Genomic DNA, 16,737 nt, shown 5'->3' with positions numbered 1-16,737 from the left:
GAGGGAATTCGGGAGATCTGTAAGGCTGTTAGAGCTGGCTTTAAGCCACTCCCTCACAGCGCTGCTTTATCCCACAACAAAAGTGGCTTGGTAGGAGCATTCTATGCTCCATCAATCCCTACTAGTGTATGAGTCCCACTTAGAGCAATCTTAAGGCTGTTCAAAGTTGTGCTGGGGGCCAGACCAATCCCTAGCGTTCTTGGGTAAGTAGTACTCCAGTGCACCTCTGGATCTGCCCATTGTCATCATAGGCAGTGCTTCTAATACACTAGAATTTCCATTAGGTGGATGGGGAGTTGCAGATATAGATCACAGTGAAGACAGTGTGCAGAACCTTAACTTCAAATATTCAGGCTTTCAAATATTTTACTTTTAATTACAGTATTCTAATTTGAGATTATAGATGAAGCAACATATTATACTAGGAGGCAAATACTTAAAACACACAATAAACATTATTCAAAATTCATTCTTATTAAATAAAAATAATACATCTCAAACTAGCCCTACCATAGGACCACCCCAGCCTCTGGGCCTGTTTCCTGTCTCATGCAGTGTTCGTTAAAAGTGAGAGCATTGAAGTCCCCTGTGTAACATTGGTGAGGTGTCTCAAATCACACCCATACACACTCCAGAAACAAATTGGGAAAACTGTGAAGGCTCACACTGCATTCTTAGAGCTTGTCTACATTGGCCTCTTTTCCCTGAAATTTCTACCTTGCTAACAACACTGCAGTTCCCCAATGTGTCAAATTGTCCGTAGTCAGAATAATAGCATTTTGGCCCTTGTTTGCTCAGGTATAAATGACTAAACATAAGGTGCAGGGAAGCAGAGAATCAGGCCTTTAACTTGGTGTTGATGATGACTCTTTACTATTGTATATCCTGTTTGTTTATGGGACTTTTGTTGGCATATTTAAATGCTGTAAACATTTAAGTGTTTAAAGATGCACAGATTTTATCAGCACAATAATATGCTCCAGGGTGTGTGCTGGACAGCCAATCTACACCCCCCCACCCCCTCCACCATGCGCATGTTAATTGGCACAAGGCCCAGATGCGTCTATATATTGACTGATGATCAAACACACTCTATGTTATCTATCACTAATTGGCCTCTTCTCTTTTTAATTAGACATCAATTGAATTCAGCAGACTGGGTCGTCTGGTTAGGCTGCTTGCTCTTCGATGCCATGATCCAGTGGACAACATTTGCTTCTTGGCAGCCCGGGCAGTATACAACTTGTATTGTATCCAGCTGGTTAAAAAGCGTAAGTAATATTCAACACCTTTTTTCTACATCACCGGAGACTGAAAACTTCCTCCTTGGAGCTAACCCTTACCAGCCTTTATTATTATTACCCACGGATTAGTTTCAAAGTCCTAGTGTAATCATTTCTATTATTCGATAGCATGGCAATCGCATTGTAAGGAAAGTAGCGAAAAGGGCTACAGCTGCTGCTATTATTATTATTTAGGATATGTTTGCAGTTGAGCCTGTGGTGCCCAACATGGAATACAGAGTAAGAAAAAGACATGGCTCCCTGCCTTCATGAGCTTATCAGTGGAAGAGCAGAGCTGTTGTGCCCAGAAGTGTCATGGACATAAATGAATGTTTCCCTGAGGGAGGTGGAGAAGGAAGGAAAGGGAAATGAAAGTGGGGAGCAAAGTACACAGAGAAATGAAATACAATATATGCAGTGGTTTATAACAAGTGTCTAGTATTAAGGTAGTATTTGTCAAACTGAGGGATACCTCATCCTACAAGGGTGTGAAGAAGTAGCTGCGGAGTAGAGGCAGAGTGTGGACAAGCTTCTCAATCATTCTCCAGAATCTTCCCTTTCATTTAATAATAAAAATAAATAAATAAATAAATAAAATTTAAAAAAAGGGAAATCTTTGCCATTGTGGTTGAAAAAGAAAACTTTGACAATGTGACTCAAATATAACCAATGTAGAGGTGTATACTTGAGCTTGCAGAGATCCTGAAACAATATCTCTGAGGAGTGAACTGTCCCATTAATTTCAATAAGTGCTAACTCAAGTGCTAATAATGATATTTTGTGTGTCAACATTAACTATTTCACTGCTGGATGTATGTAAAGGGAGGAAGTATATTTTGAAGATCTCCTCAGTCTACTCTGAGTAACTGCTCATTTTGGGGAGGCTTTTAGCAATGTGTGATAGGGCTGATGGAGGCCATGATTGGTTTAATTTTCCTGAAGGTTGGGGAGCTCAGTTTCAAAAGGGACACATTATATTAAGGGAAGGAATAGCTCAGAGTGAAGCCCATTTTCCAGATTCAAGATTGATTTACAGGCTGTTATGAGTCCACTGAATAGTGTTCATATACTATATACAAGGGCAAGGCTTGTGTTATATCCATAACCAGCTATTCTGCTGAATTTTGAACCAACTACAGACTTGTCTCCAGATACCATCATGGCCACATTCAGACACATTAATTAAGAACAGAAAGGAATTTCACCTAATTGAGAAATGTCAAATTATACAAATGTGTGTATCTGTTCCAGAGCTTGAGAAGGGACATGGAGTGGAGAAGGTAGACACGCTAAAACATCTGGGAACCTACAGTCCCTCTGTGTTCTACAACAACACCTCACAAATTGCTAAGGTAATTACACACAATGCACTGAACAGTGAATGGTGTTTCCTTGGGTAAGTAGTATAGAGCCATTGATCATGGCTCCATAGTGAAGGAGGCAGCCACATATAATTAAAATCCTATTGGAATTCCCTTCAACTTTGGCTAGGAAAACTGATTTTTTCCTAATAATTTTGCATTTACTGTGAAGGCGAAGGAAGCTTTTTCTGCAGAGTTTGAAAAAAAATTGGTCTAAAGTATTTTTTGAGTTACAGGTAATGAAAAATTAATCTGATTTTGGAGCTGCTCAATAACTGTTATAATATGAATATGACTATTCAAAATTTTTCTATGGATAGTGTTAATCAACTGAAAAACTAAGTTTTTGACCAAACAATTCTTTTTTTGTGGTAAATGTCTGTGTTGCTTAGAAAACTTTGAATTTCATCAGAAAACAAAATAACTCCACACCAAAACTTTTTGGCGATAAAACAAGAATTTTGATTTGGAAATGCCTTATTGAAGTTGTAGTTCAGGTTCCTCATGCCCTCATTCTCCCCTATGTGCTGGGATCGTCTGCTGAACTACATCTCCCATGTAGGCAGTCCATTTGTCTGGCTTAAAGCTGGACAGTCCTGTTTTTCTATGGTTTGTATCCTGTGCGGAGACTGAGACAAAACCAGATATCTATATCACATGGCTTTATTTGATGTGATGCATGGATGGTGCCATTTTGAAGAGCATGCTGTCTTGCCTTTGCCAGCTTGACTTCACATGCACAGCTTGTGCAAAGTCATGCTGATGGGAGTGGGGCTTTCTTCAAAATGGCATCCTTTGTGTTCCATGACACAAAATCATGCCAGTGGGGGCAGGTCCACACCATTCCTAGAAGTAGTGTAATGACCAGTATTCTGGGGATGTGTCAGCGGCCAACCTACTCCCATGATGCATGTAGCCAGAGGATTCCTATTATACACTACCAGAGGATGAGCAAGAAAATAGAGGGTGGTTCATATTGAGAGATGTAATCTGTCCATTGAGGAGAGTCGACTCATGAGACGTGTAAACTACAACTTCCTGGGGAACCAGTGCAGCATGGAAGGGTTTAATGTCAATCCAAGCCAAACCAAAATGAAACGTTTTAATTGGAAATGTCAGAATGAAATGGGTCAACCTTTCCTAATGGAAATCTTTGGCCAAAAATGTTCAGTTTTTGATTTTTCAACAGGTTACATTTTCAGTGGTTGTATGGGGGGGGGATCTTTTCCCTACTAGATCTAATTATAAGCCCTATTTTCACATTCTTTGTAACTTTACACAGAAATAGTATTTTTATCTTTAAAAAATGAATATTTTCAGAGTAAGGATGAGGAAAGAGGCTGGTCTTGTGGTTAAGGCATTAGACTAGAACTCAGGAAATCCAGGTTCAGTTCCCAGCTCTGATATGGAATTCCTCTGATAATTTGGGCAAGTCCCATGGTTGTATTTTGATTCCTTATCTGTAAAAGAGATATAATACCTCCCTACTTCATACCAGTGCTGTGAGGATAAATTCGTGTTTGTGAAGCAAGTGGATAACAAGGTGGTTAGGACCACGTACTGTGAATATTTAGACTGTGTTTACTAGAATTCTTTGAAATGTATGGAGACTATCATTTTTGAGACAGTTTACTCAGTGTCTAGCTTTTGGGGGGTTTCTCTAACAGAGAAAAAAGCTGTACATTCAGCTAAAAATCTAGTGCTTATACTAATTTAAAATATTTCAGAAAGACATATTTACAGAAAATTCTCACATTTCACTTGAGAGTCTCCATGCCTGAGACCTAGGAAATCTTCTTCCTTTCAAAACAGAATTTTAGAATCTAGAATTTTGTCTAGACTTTTGTTAGTTGGTCATTTTAGATCTGGTCACAGCAAGAACTGTGTCTTTTCTGTTTGTTTTAGGCCTTTGCAGAATATTTTACCCCACGTCAGCTAACAAATCTGGTTCTGACAGCACTTGATGGTTTGACAGATACCAGGGAGAAAATATCTCGGGCAGCCGGAGAACTGCTCAGTGCGATTCTGGAAGAGCGGGGAGCTGATCTGGAGAAGGTGAGAGATGCTGAGAGAGGCTGCTGTTAGCATTCCCTGTTCCGGAGACAGGAAATGTAGCTACCAGTGGCCTGTGCTGAAATTATCCATTGTCTTAGTCCCAGTGCACTTTGTAAGAAAGTTCTGAAATGGCTCCTCTTTCTGGGAAACCAGAATCCGAGGGCAGATATAGTTTTTGCTGAGAGGCTGCCATTCCCTCATATTCTAGTTAAAAGTATAGATTAGGGTGTTTTATTATGGAGCCCCAATAATTACTTCATAGTTAAGGCTATAGAACAATTTCTATTATAAGCTCAATTTTTAAGCCTTTCTAGAATTCTATTGGGTGGGGGGGAAGCTCCTTTCTCCCAGAGATTTCTGTTGTTTACACTTGGGCCAGTTTGGTTTATATATTGAGAAGTAAAGAAAACAAAGGATTTGGACAATTTTTAGTAAGGCTACATGGAAAATGTTGTAGTTGTAAGATGTGCAAGTTTGAAAATCTGAGAATTTTGTGATGTTCTCTGCAAACTTAATAGGCTCTTTGAGAAACACATGAAGGGACTTATAAGCAATGGGATGATATCTTTAAAGGTTAAATTTCAGAGACACAAAATAGGTAGGACAAAGCATTATCAGAATTTCTAATATACACCTAATTTTGATGCCTCATCACTTCAAAACAACTACTCCAAAACACTCCTTTTGCTCTGAAATTTAGCATGTGGCTGAGGATGTTCTTGGGGAAGATTGAGGTGAATCAGACAAGATAGGTTTTGATTTGAGTTTGAAAAAAAAGATATTTTTTCTGCTTTTGGGAAGTGTTCTGACTTTTCTTTTCTTGTCTCTGACAACAACTTGATCCACAGACTCCATTTTATCTACTTGTTTTCAGTGAGGTCTGGTGCATAGACTGATATTAGAAGGTGGTATTGTTAATTAGCTGTAAATATTTGAACCATTGAGGGCAGTGTGAGGTATATGGAGTTTAAAAGCTTCTCACTAGGTTTTGGTGAGCTGATAAACTCAATAAACTGAATAACAAAATTGAATAACATTGGACTGAGGTGATGGCAAACTTTGCAGTAGGGACATAACATACACACCCTCCCACCCATGATGCTGGAGAAAATTTGTGTGACCCCATAATACTGCTAGGGAAAAGAAAGACAAAATGAGTCCCCAGTTGATATCTGAATGACCTTATGAGGACAGGGGAGAGAGAAGGTTGCACCTGAAAGGACACTGGAAAAGGCATGGGGAAAGCTGATACACACTGTATCCCACCCTAACTACAGAAATATTCAGCAAACAGGCTGAAGCCTTAACACATCCCCACAAAGGAGAGAAAAGAGGCATTTTCATTGTCATTAACTGTTGTGAAAAGTTTCTAAGGGTTTGCAATAGTTATAATATATACACTAGATGGAAATGTAGGGTTATAGTTAAGGTGATTTGTGAATCCTTAACTTCTTCAATTCCATGACTTTTTCTAAAGATTTTTTTCATGAATCACAACCTTCTAATGAGATTCTTATTGTTTATGGCATGTGTGTGTGTAAGTGAAAGGAAATATTATGATTCTTTATTCCAATTCCTGCATCTTTAATTGTAAAGGGTATGTCCCTAGCCTGTGGGGAGGTGCAGCTTCCTGTGGAAAAAGAGTTAGTTCAAGATGCAGAACGTTATAAAGGGGTCATACTGTCCTCTCTCCCAACAAGACTTTAGATTTCCTCAGTTGGTTGTTGTTTTGTCTTAGTTTGAAATAAGCCATGTAACAGAAATATGTTTTCTATTTTTGGGGGGGCATAGAGGTGCGTGTGTGTGTATAAAAGTATTTGTACAAAAACCTAAGTGTGTATGCGTATGCAAAAAAATTCCAACTGTAACTCTGCGCTGCCTAAAAAGGGTTTTGTCTGCTATTTGTCTGGGACTGCCCTGCACTCCAGAAATGGACTTGTTTTTTTCTTCAGGAAGGTGTCGTCTTTGGAGAGAGATACTCATCCTATTGCTTAGTGGTCATCACTGTGGCACTGAGATTTGAACTTTGTTTTTTTATCACCAGAAGGAGGAAACACCAACACTATCCCCCAGCCCAAACATACAAACACGCTGACTCAAGCATAGGAAAAATATTTAACTGTGTTTTTCCTGCAGGTAGATGACACTCTGACTGGCATTTACCAGCGCCTCAGCCTGATCCATGAACCCATCACAAGGCAGGAAATGTTGAGGGCAGTGTGCTTCTTGGCTGGAAACAACACCAAGAAAGTGGTGCCTATCTTGTTGGGACATTGTCTCCCATGGGACAGGTAGAAAGCTTATCGGTGTTTTTGCTGCCTTGGGTTTCTAAATATATGTTCCTTCTTTCTCTTTGTCCCAGCATTTTAAGCATGCTGATTTCATGTTACTCTCCCTATTCTACTGGGTAGTGATTAGAGCTAATTGAAAAATAGGATATAATTTTCACAAAAAATTTCATCTTTTTTTGATAACTTTTAATGACAAATTTAATCAATTTTTAAAAAGTTTTTGACCAGCTCTAGTAGTTGTTAATTATTTGATGTGTTATAATCTATACTGTGTGATAGTGGCTGTTGATTGTAGGGAAAAGACATGGCTGACTATTGGAAACAGCGATGACAGCCCACTTTCATGGTGTAATAACACACAGTTATGGCAAATGGAACCAATATCACCTCTGTATGTTTGGTGGGGAATCCCTTCTGCCTTGCTTTTTTCTTTACCAGGACACATTATTTCTTACTTCTCTGCTCTCTGACGAGGAGCATGATTCTATTCAAGACATCACCACTATATTTGGATAGGGAGAGGAGGTATAGCAGTACAGATTTGATCCATGAGGTACATCCATGAATGATGCATCATACCTAGCGGTTTGAGCACAGAGCTAAGTATGAGGACCCCGGGTTCTGTACCTAGCTGTGTCAGCATCTCATCGTTTGACCTTGAGCAAATCACTTTACAGCTCTGCGATTTGGTTTCTCCATCTGTAAAATGGGGATAATTATGCTTATTTACGGTACTTTACAAAGGTGTTGTGAGGCTCGTTTCACTCTAGCCTTCTGAGATCTTTGAATGGAAGTTGTTATAGAAGTACAGAGTGTTATTTTATTGGATTTCTACATTTTTAGCAACACAACTGAGCTATGGCGGTTCCTGGGCACCAGGAGAGAAACCACCCTCAATGTTCTTCAGCTGCTGATAATAATCCTGGAGAAGAAGCCAGTCCAAAAAGTCAATAGCAGTGTCTCTGATGAAGAGACTTCCCTCCAGCCTGTTGCTGTGAGTACCCTAGGATTTCATAGGTTGTTCTACAGCAAAGGTATAACTGGAAAAGCAAAGCCTTTAGGGCTGGGTTTGTTTAGTAGTAGTATTGAAGGGGGACTGCCCTGTAGGGAAGGGGGGATACTCTGCAGTCCCATCAGGGCCTGGAGAATTCCTCATTTAATTACAGATTTATACTTGCACTCCTTTCCTGAAAGCCCTGAGAACTAGATGACCCTTGTTTCTGAGCATCTTGGGGAGTCAATTTAACACCCTTTTTATTTCTTTCTAAGAAAGAAGAGTACCACAATTTTCTTTTATCCTCTTCAGGTAACATGTGCGCTGTGCGAGATGCTCTCAGTCCCTGGCTGCAGAGATGCAGTGCAGGAACTTTACCCCCGCCTCTTATTGGCAGTGCTTGGTCATGTCCAGCGAGTCATTGAGCAGAACCCATTAGAGAACATGGTGGTCTACAGGAAAGAGTGTGGCCAGGGGCACAGGCCCAAGGCATTCGATCCTTCCAGGTAATGACTGAAAAGTCAAGTGTCTTATTAGTCTGGTTGTCACGCCTATAGTATTTCTGTTCCGATGAGCATGTGAAAGTCCTGTGTGGTTATGTCATTGTGTGTTATATTTTCATGCAGTCAGCAGGGCTCCCTTGCTTATAAAGAATGGGCAAATGGATATTCTCTGTGTCACACACATAGAAACTTAGTGCAATATCTGAGCAAAGATGAAAAGAAATGGCTCCCACAGTCCCTCTCCCATTACTTCCATATTCACACCTAGATTAAATAATCACTCAGCTCCTCCTGCCCACTTCTGGTCTCTGCATTCTCTTTAGTTAATAAATATTACGCAGGGTGCTGAGGATTGAGGTTATGTTGGGTTATGTAGCCTATAGGACTAGCCTGCTTGCTTGCATATAGATTTAAGTGTTGTTTTATTATAAGAGAGTCATAGATTCATATTAAAGTATTATAGCTGTAATGCAAGGTACCTTACAGGCCACATCCTGTATGAAAGCTAAGACAGTTAGCATACTTATGTTCGGGACCTTTGGCCCAGATAAGTAATGAAGAGTTAAAGGATAAGACATATATTGTTATAGCCTTTACCCTAGATAAGTCAGGAGTCATCAAAACGGGGGGAAGGAGGGCTGTCTCATTTTATGCCCTGAGTAAACTTCACAGATACACCACAGAACCCACAAAAGGGCTAGAAATAACAAAGGTGAAATAAATGAACCGTCTGGAACCATCTGGATGTGGATGTGTATATTGCATTAATATGCGCGAACCTGCCAGTCTATAAATAAGTGTACCCTAATAACTTGGGAGTGAAGAATCCAAGTTTGGACTTAGAAGGAGGACCCATATTGCTCAGGGTATAAGAAGGGGCAAATCGTGTTACTTGGGGTGATTGTCAGCTACTCCTTCTTGAAGCTTCTTTTAGTTAGTGTATTAAGATTCCTTCATTTATACTTAGTATTATTTGTAGTGTTAGTCTTAGCCTTATAGTTCTTAGCCCTAGAACATCGCCTAGCTCTCCACCCTTCTACTCAAGAGTTGAGGAACTGGACATCTCTCTCAACCAGGTCGTCAGGGAAAGGTGTGAGTATATTAATACAAAGCATACTGTAGAAATATATATATCACATGAGTCTCTAAAATAAAACTGTATTATCCATTATCCATTTGATTATTCATTTTCTTTTAATCAGTCATTTGTCTATCATTTTGTTATCTTAATAAAAGTGTATAAAATTATCCAATTTGGCTATCAGTGTGAGCATTCCTGTCATGCACCCCGGGGTCCCTATAAACTCTTCTGGAGTCTGATTCCGGGACAAGAACCTCATTATCTTCTGATCAGATCAATAGGTGAGCATATAATCCCATTCAAATTACAAAAACACACAAAATCAGGCTACAGTTATAATACAATATCCATGTCTTGGGGTTTCTATAGATTCAGGTAGTTCCTAGGGTGGCACTAACGTACGTCACTCAGTAACACCGGAATTGTTTTGAATCTAGCTGTGCCCTGGAGGCTGTGAAGACCCTGTTCTCAGGTGCTGGTTACTTTGAGGTGTTAGACTATGTGGAGGAACACAGAGGTTGGGATCTGCTCTCCAGCCCCAGTGACTACTATTGGGGAATAATGGAGATCGCAAGGTAAGAGACAAAAGCCACTCATTCATCAGCTTGATATCCGTTGGAGTGTTCGCCCCAGGAAATTTCTTTACAGCTCACTTTTACCTGATAACACGCGTTTGTGTCCTGTTGCAGTGCCCTGGTGAAGCATTTCAAGCCTCTTCATCTGCATAGGATTTTTAACAAGCTGATCCCACTGCTCAACTGTGAGAATGATCATGATAAGATTATGTCTCGGGCCTTCTATGCTCAAGTAAGTTTCTTCAGCTGTTTGCAGAGCTGGGGTTCTAAAGATCATCTTTCTCCATGCCTATTCCAAAAGTGAATGGGGCATATGCAGTAGAAGATTTCAACACCAGGTGTTATGGGGATGGGGCAGATCACCATGGAGATGGTTCTAGTTCTCTGGGATCATATTAAATGGCACATTTTATCTGTGGTTTTCACTTTCCAGTTCTTGGGGGTCCTCTATATTAAATGACCCCTAATCTAACTCAGTGAAAACTATCACTACCACCCTTTCAGTAAGGGAGGTTTTCCTTCAAATCTAAACTTTAGTCTGATCTTGAGGACAGCTGTTTAACCGAGAGCTGAAAATGTCTGGCTTAAACTGATGAGGTGTGAGCTTTCTCAAAATGGCAAAGTTTATTTCTCAGGACAAGATCGTTTTAGTTATGATGATAGAGAACAGAACTGGAAAGCCTGTTGTTGTTTGCTTACGTCTTGATTTGTGTTGCTCGTAGCTTCTCTGGCACCGTTCTGTGGCCCAGAGTATGGAACTCGACATCTTGGCCCCACTGAAAAAATGGATCCAAGAGCCAAATCCCATCATGAGGCTGTTGGGACTCCGAGGAATTAGTAATTTAGCTCTCCACCCAGGGAAGGTGAGAGAGACATTATTCAATTCCAAAACAAACCCCAGAACAATACACTAGAAATTATGATAATACAGAACCAAATGCAGAACAGTTATGTGAGAACTAAGGCACTGGTATTGGTGTCATTGAAACAGATGAGGAAATAAAATTACTGGGCTTGATCATGGCTTGGGGGCAACACTTATATGAGCTCCAGCAGGTGACAATGCAGTCTTGGAAAGAGGAAAAAATGATCTTTTGGTCATAAAATACACATTGGATAAGGAATATAATAAACCTAGGATAGGACATTGTATAGTAAATTCTTCTGTTGTTGGTAATCTTTAGAGTTGCTTGGTTAATGAAAAGTCATGTTTATTAATTTATTAGTGAATAAACTACTCTACACTGAGTAGCTGGCATTCATAATGTCAGACAATTGGTTAATTGTGAATATTACAATGACCGCTAGTGTGAAAGTATTCATAAATCCTTAAAGTGTCACAAACTTGTAATGGAAGTTTGCTATTCAGGGTTGGATACTCCCTCTTTTGTTGATATCCTGTTAAATAGTTTGTCATCAGGCAGGAAGCAGAAGCAGTGCCATGTGACCAATCCCAAATCCCAAATTATGGATAACTGGAGCAGACAGTTGGCAAACTGTGGATAAACTGCTCATAGTCTGAAAATTATTTATTCAGACAATCCAGGGAATATTTGCAAATTTAACAAATACATCTGCCAAAATGAGAAACAGTTTACAAATTACTAATTAACCTCCCCCCCAAAGACTAACGTAATTACATTTTTAGTTTGAATAATCCTATTCTACCAGCTCTAGTAGTTTTTAACAGGCTGCTGCTTCTGTGCAGGCAACACATTTCAGAAACCACCTTTCAACCCTCCGGGAGTTCCTAAAAGAGAAAGAGGAGAGGATTGCAGAGCAGGCTGTGAAAGCCCTACGTAATATCATTTACTACATGGAAGGGGAAGAGGTCAAGGTTGCATTCTGCCATATTGTCAGGCCGCTTTCGGAGCTAATTACTGACGTAAGGAAATGCCATGAATAACTCTGCACGTGTGCACAATATTATACAAAGGAGTGTGGTAGTTACAGAGCATCCAGCTAATGGAGTGGCTGAAACCAAAAAGCCTCCAATACTCACTCACTTTTTTAATTCACTTTGAGTGTATGGGCCTGTACTGTTCCCTCATTTCCCATTATACGATGAGCACTTTCACAAAGCATGATTGATGAAGAGTTAGAAACTCTTCAGAATTTAAATAATCCATAAGCAAGGCACAGCAGATGGTGCAGTAATGCTGAAAATCCTACAGCCTGGGCATAGAAAAGTACTGGTAGGTCATTTCCATATCTGAGGGGGCAAATGAAGGTTTGTTCCCTCAGGGCTTTTTTTAGTCTAATTTTAAATAATTAAAGTAAACAGATTTCTACCATTTCTCTTGGGAAACCTCCACAGTCCAAAAGACTCTCGGTGCTAGGAAATGTTTCCATTGGGCCAGCCTACATTGTCCTTTCATCCCATTATCCTTAGTTATATCTGTTTGCAGGGCCATAAACAGAGCCCAGGAAACATGTATTGAGCAGGCCACAGAATTCTGCCATCACATCCACTGATCTAGCAGAACTTCAAGTACGCAACAGAGTGTTGTGGACTGAATAAAAGATCTTGTTACTACTTGGTCTCACTTGCTTTTGTTCCTCTTTCTCTTTTCTTTTTCCATTCTTTCACAGCATTTTTTTCTTTCCTTCTGTATATTTTGGTGCATTTTTTTTTCAAGCTAATTTTTCTATAATGATTAATAATATTTTCTTTCCCTCCATCCTCTAATTCCCCCTTCCTTTTAGTATTTTGGTGAGCTCTCCTTCCTTCCCCCATATTTGTTTTTAATCTCTTTCCTTTCATGCCTTCCTCACCCTTACCTTTTCCCCCTCATCTTTCCTCATTGTACATACTCTTTCTTTCCTTTCTTTCTTCTCCTCTGCTAATCTATCCATTCTTCACTCTTTTAATCTGTCCCCTTGCTTCCTTTCTCCCCCCTACACACACTACTCACACTCTACGCACTCCCTCTGTCTGCACCCAGCTCTCGCCAGTCAGTGAAACTGCATTCCTCACCCACAGTTCACACACTCTTCTCTACATGGACCTAGCATGTGCAAGGTGAGGGTTGGGAGGAAAGGGAGAAGAGAGGAGGATTCAGCTACTGGCTCCCTCTTGAATCTTGAGGACCACAGAGCCATATTGGTGGGAATTTCTTCCCTGGTTCAGTCTGAGGAATCACAGTTTTTCACTGCCCTCTCCAGATAGGAGAAAGGAAGAAAGTGAGAAAGGAATCAAAGATCACCATCCTTTACCCCCTCACGGCTTAGCATGTCTTCTTTAGACTCAGCATTGTGTCTCACCAGGATGGAATATTTTATTTTCATATTAGGTAAACTCCTGCAGCCTGACCAGAAAGCAGCGCTAGTTTAAAAGGTATAATTTTTTCTCCTAGACTGCATTTTGGTCAGGATAAAGTCCCCAACACTGCCCACACAGACTTATCAGCTGGTTTAGGAAAAGTAGACTTTGAAAAATTCACTAGGAAGCAAGCAGCGGATTGCAGGTGGCAGAGCACTGTGCGGAGGAATGCAATTGCTTTTTTTGTCCCCACTCTGTCCCTTCCACTCTCTGGACTTCTGTGTTTCATTTCAGCTGTTTTTAATTGCAGTCAAACAGATAGGAATTTGTGTATCTGGGTAACAACCCTGGAGACTGAAGTCCTCTATCCAGAGAACAGGGGTAGCAGTGTGGCAGTACAAGCAGCTCCATATTGTCCTGCTGATGTGCCTTAGTCCTGGCTTGGAAAGACTGTAAGGGGAGTCCAGTCTGCATGGTCTGTTCACTTCTTGATGCTTCCTTGTAGACTGCCAGCAAGAGTGCCAGTTATGGTCATGATTTTTCTAATAAGGACCTCAGGAAACTGGACCAAACGGCCTTTGGACTGAGTCTACCACCATAAGACAATTCATATGCAGTGGTAGTGCAGATTGAAATGTAGATTATGCTGCTTTGCACCCTGCCTCAGTATACATCTAAAGATTGCGCTAATCAGCACTCCTGATGTTGTCACTTATGTTATCTGGAGATAATTTCATAGGTGATTACACGAGTCTTTCACTGAGAGATTGCCCCATCTTTGTGTCCTTCACAGGAGAGAGAGAGAGTGCGCATTTCTGCTATCATTGCCTTTGGCAAGATGCTGAAACATGTGAACAAATTTAAACCTGGACCTGCCATCCATAATGAAATCTACTGTGCCCTGGTGCCTCTGATGCTTGTCATGCAGGAAAATAATCATGAGATGATCAAGGTGAGTCAGAGCTATGGAACCTTTTCAGGCCCTCCAGCCATGTGGAAGTTCTTCTCTACATCTATGTTCCAGTGGAGGTTCTTATCCTCAAACACCCTCAGTTTTACCCTGTGACAAGATGCAAGAGATATCTGACCGCTCTTTTCACTTACTTCCCAAGTCCCAGGAATCTTTGACCTTCTTCTTCATTCCAGTTGTGTTTTCTCATCAATCATCAACTTCCAACACTTGTAATCTTAATCTTGCAGGCATGTGGGGACACTTTGTCAGAGTGCGCACAGGTAATGGGATGGAACCAGCCCAAGAACTTGTTCAGACAAATGACACTGAGTGACCATCTTCAAGTCTTGCAAGAGATGTGCAAATTTCTGGTAAGTGAACTCTGGGTTGTCAGTGGGATTGGGACCAGGAGGAGCAAAGTAGCGCTTCACCCAATTCTGGGTTTGGAGAAGCACAAGACACAATATAATGCGTCCTCTTCCCCCAGTATCAGGCTCACTAAGAGGATACAAGAATCTGGTTTCCATCACCACGGATGCCCAATCTCATGTTCCCTTTCCACACAAGTAATGCTGCTACACGGAGGCTTCTTCATTCCACACAGCAGCAAGAGCAGTTTCCTATGAAAGAGAAAGCTCAGCTTGTTGAATAATTAATTATTGACAGTAGCATCTTATAAAAATGCCCACAAAACCTGTAACATAAGAACATAAGAATGGTCATACTGGGTCAGACCAATGGTCCATCTAGCCCAATATCATGTCTTCCAACAGTGGCTGGTGCCAGGTGCTTCAGAGAAAATGAACAGAACAGGGCAATTATCGAGTGATCCATCCCCTGTTGTTCAATCCCCACATCTGGCAGTTGGAGCTTTAGAGACACCCATAACATAAGGGTTTCATCCCTAACCATCTTGGCTAATAGCCATTGATGGACCTATACTCCATGAATTGATTTAATTCTTCTTTGAACGCAGTTATACTTTTGGCGTTCACAACATCCCCTGGCAATAAATTGCACAGGTTGACTGTGTGCCATATGAAGAAGCACTTCCTTAGGTTTGTTTTAAACCTAGTGCCTATTAACTTCATTGGGTGACCCCTGGTTCTTATGTTACATGAAGGGTAAATAATACTTCCTTATTCTCTTTTTCATACCATTCATGATTTTATAGACCTCTACCATTCTCCCCCTTAGCCATCTCTTTTCTAAACTGAGCAGTCCCAGTCTTTTTAATCTCTCCTCATATGCAAGCTATTCCATGCCCCTAATCATTTTTGTTGCCCTTCTCTGTACCTTTTCAAATTCGAATATATCTTTTTTCGAGATGGGGTGACCAGAACTGCATGCAGTATTCAAGGCGTGAGTGTACGATGGATTTATAGTGGCATTGTCATATTTTCTGTCTTGTTATCTAGCGGCGCTTTCCTAATGGTTGCTAACATTTTGTTAGCTTTTTGGACTGCCGCTGCATATAGAGCAGGTGTTTTCAGAGAACTATCCACAATGATTCCAAGAACTTTTCCTTGAGTGGTAACAGCTAATTTAGACCTCATTATCTGTATGTAGAACTGGGATTATGTTTTCCAATGTGCATCACTTTGCATTTATCACCATTGAATTTCATCTGCCATTTTGTTGACTAGCCACCCACTTTTATGAGATACCTTTGTAACTCTTTATAGTCAGCTTTCGACTCAACTATCTTGAGTAATTTTGTACCATTTGCAAACTTTGCCACCTTACTTTTATCTCCTTTTCCAGATTATTTATGAATATGTTGGACAACACTGGTCCCAGTACAGACCCCTGGAGTCCCTGCTATTTACCTATCTCCATTCTGAAAACTAACCATTTATTCCTACCCTTTCTTTCTTATTTTTTAACCGGTTACTGATTCATGAGAGGACCTTCCCTCTTATCCCATGATTGCCTACTTTGCTTAAGAGCCTTTGGTATGGGACCTTGTCAAAGGCTTTCTGAAAGTCCAAGTATACTATATGAACTGGATCACTCTTGTCCACATGCTTGTTGACACTGTCAAAAAATTGTAATGGATTGGTGAGACATGATTTCCTTTTACAAAAGCCATGCTGACTCTGAAGTTAGGCTTACTGGCCCATAATTACCAGGAATGCTGCTGGATCCTTTTTCAAAAGTTGTCACCACATTAGCTAGCTTCCAGTCATCTGGTACATGGGCTGATTTAAGTGATTAGGTTACATACCAGAGTTAGTAGTTGTGCAATTTTATATTTGAGTTCCTTCAGAACTCTTAGGTGAATACTATTTGGACCTGGTGATTTATTACTATTTAAATTTATCAATTTGTTCTAAAACCACTTCTCTTGACACTTCAGTCTGGGACAGTTCCTCCACTT

The 16,737-nt window shown here is 40.4% G+C and overlaps 1 protein-coding gene across 1 annotated transcript in view; it reads left to right on the top strand.

Annotated features, from left to right (window-relative positions):
* LOC137162737 (maestro heat-like repeat-containing protein family member 7) overlaps nt 1-16,737 on the top strand; it is a 43,539-nt gene that overhangs the window by 15,829 nt on the left and 10,973 nt on the right. Inside the window, exons 8-19 of the mRNA XM_067562648.1 lie at nt 1,136-1,271; nt 2,535-2,635; nt 4,550-4,699; nt 6,836-6,990; nt 7,834-7,984; nt 8,297-8,490; nt 10,006-10,143; nt 10,258-10,375; nt 10,866-11,006; nt 11,852-12,028; nt 14,199-14,357; nt 14,606-14,728. Of these exons, the coding sequence (XP_067418749.1) occupies nt 1,136-1,271; nt 2,535-2,635; nt 4,550-4,699; nt 6,836-6,990; nt 7,834-7,984; nt 8,297-8,490; nt 10,006-10,143; nt 10,258-10,375; nt 10,866-11,006; nt 11,852-12,028; nt 14,199-14,357; nt 14,606-14,728 (1,743 nt within the window). The remainder of the gene's footprint in view (nt 1-1,135; nt 1,272-2,534; nt 2,636-4,549; nt 4,700-6,835; nt 6,991-7,833; nt 7,985-8,296; nt 8,491-10,005; nt 10,144-10,257; nt 10,376-10,865; nt 11,007-11,851; nt 12,029-14,198; nt 14,358-14,605; nt 14,729-16,737) is intronic.

Source organism: Emydura macquarii, unplaced genomic scaffold (genome assembly GCF_026122565.2).
Source record: "Emydura macquarii macquarii isolate MOO-44397 ecotype Brisbane River unplaced genomic scaffold, CSIRO-AGI_Emac_v2 contig_2457, whole genome shotgun sequence".
Taxonomy (NCBI): domain Eukaryota; kingdom Metazoa; phylum Chordata; order Testudines; family Chelidae; genus Emydura; species Emydura macquarii.
This window is presented reverse-complemented; position numbering and strand designations above follow the sequence as displayed.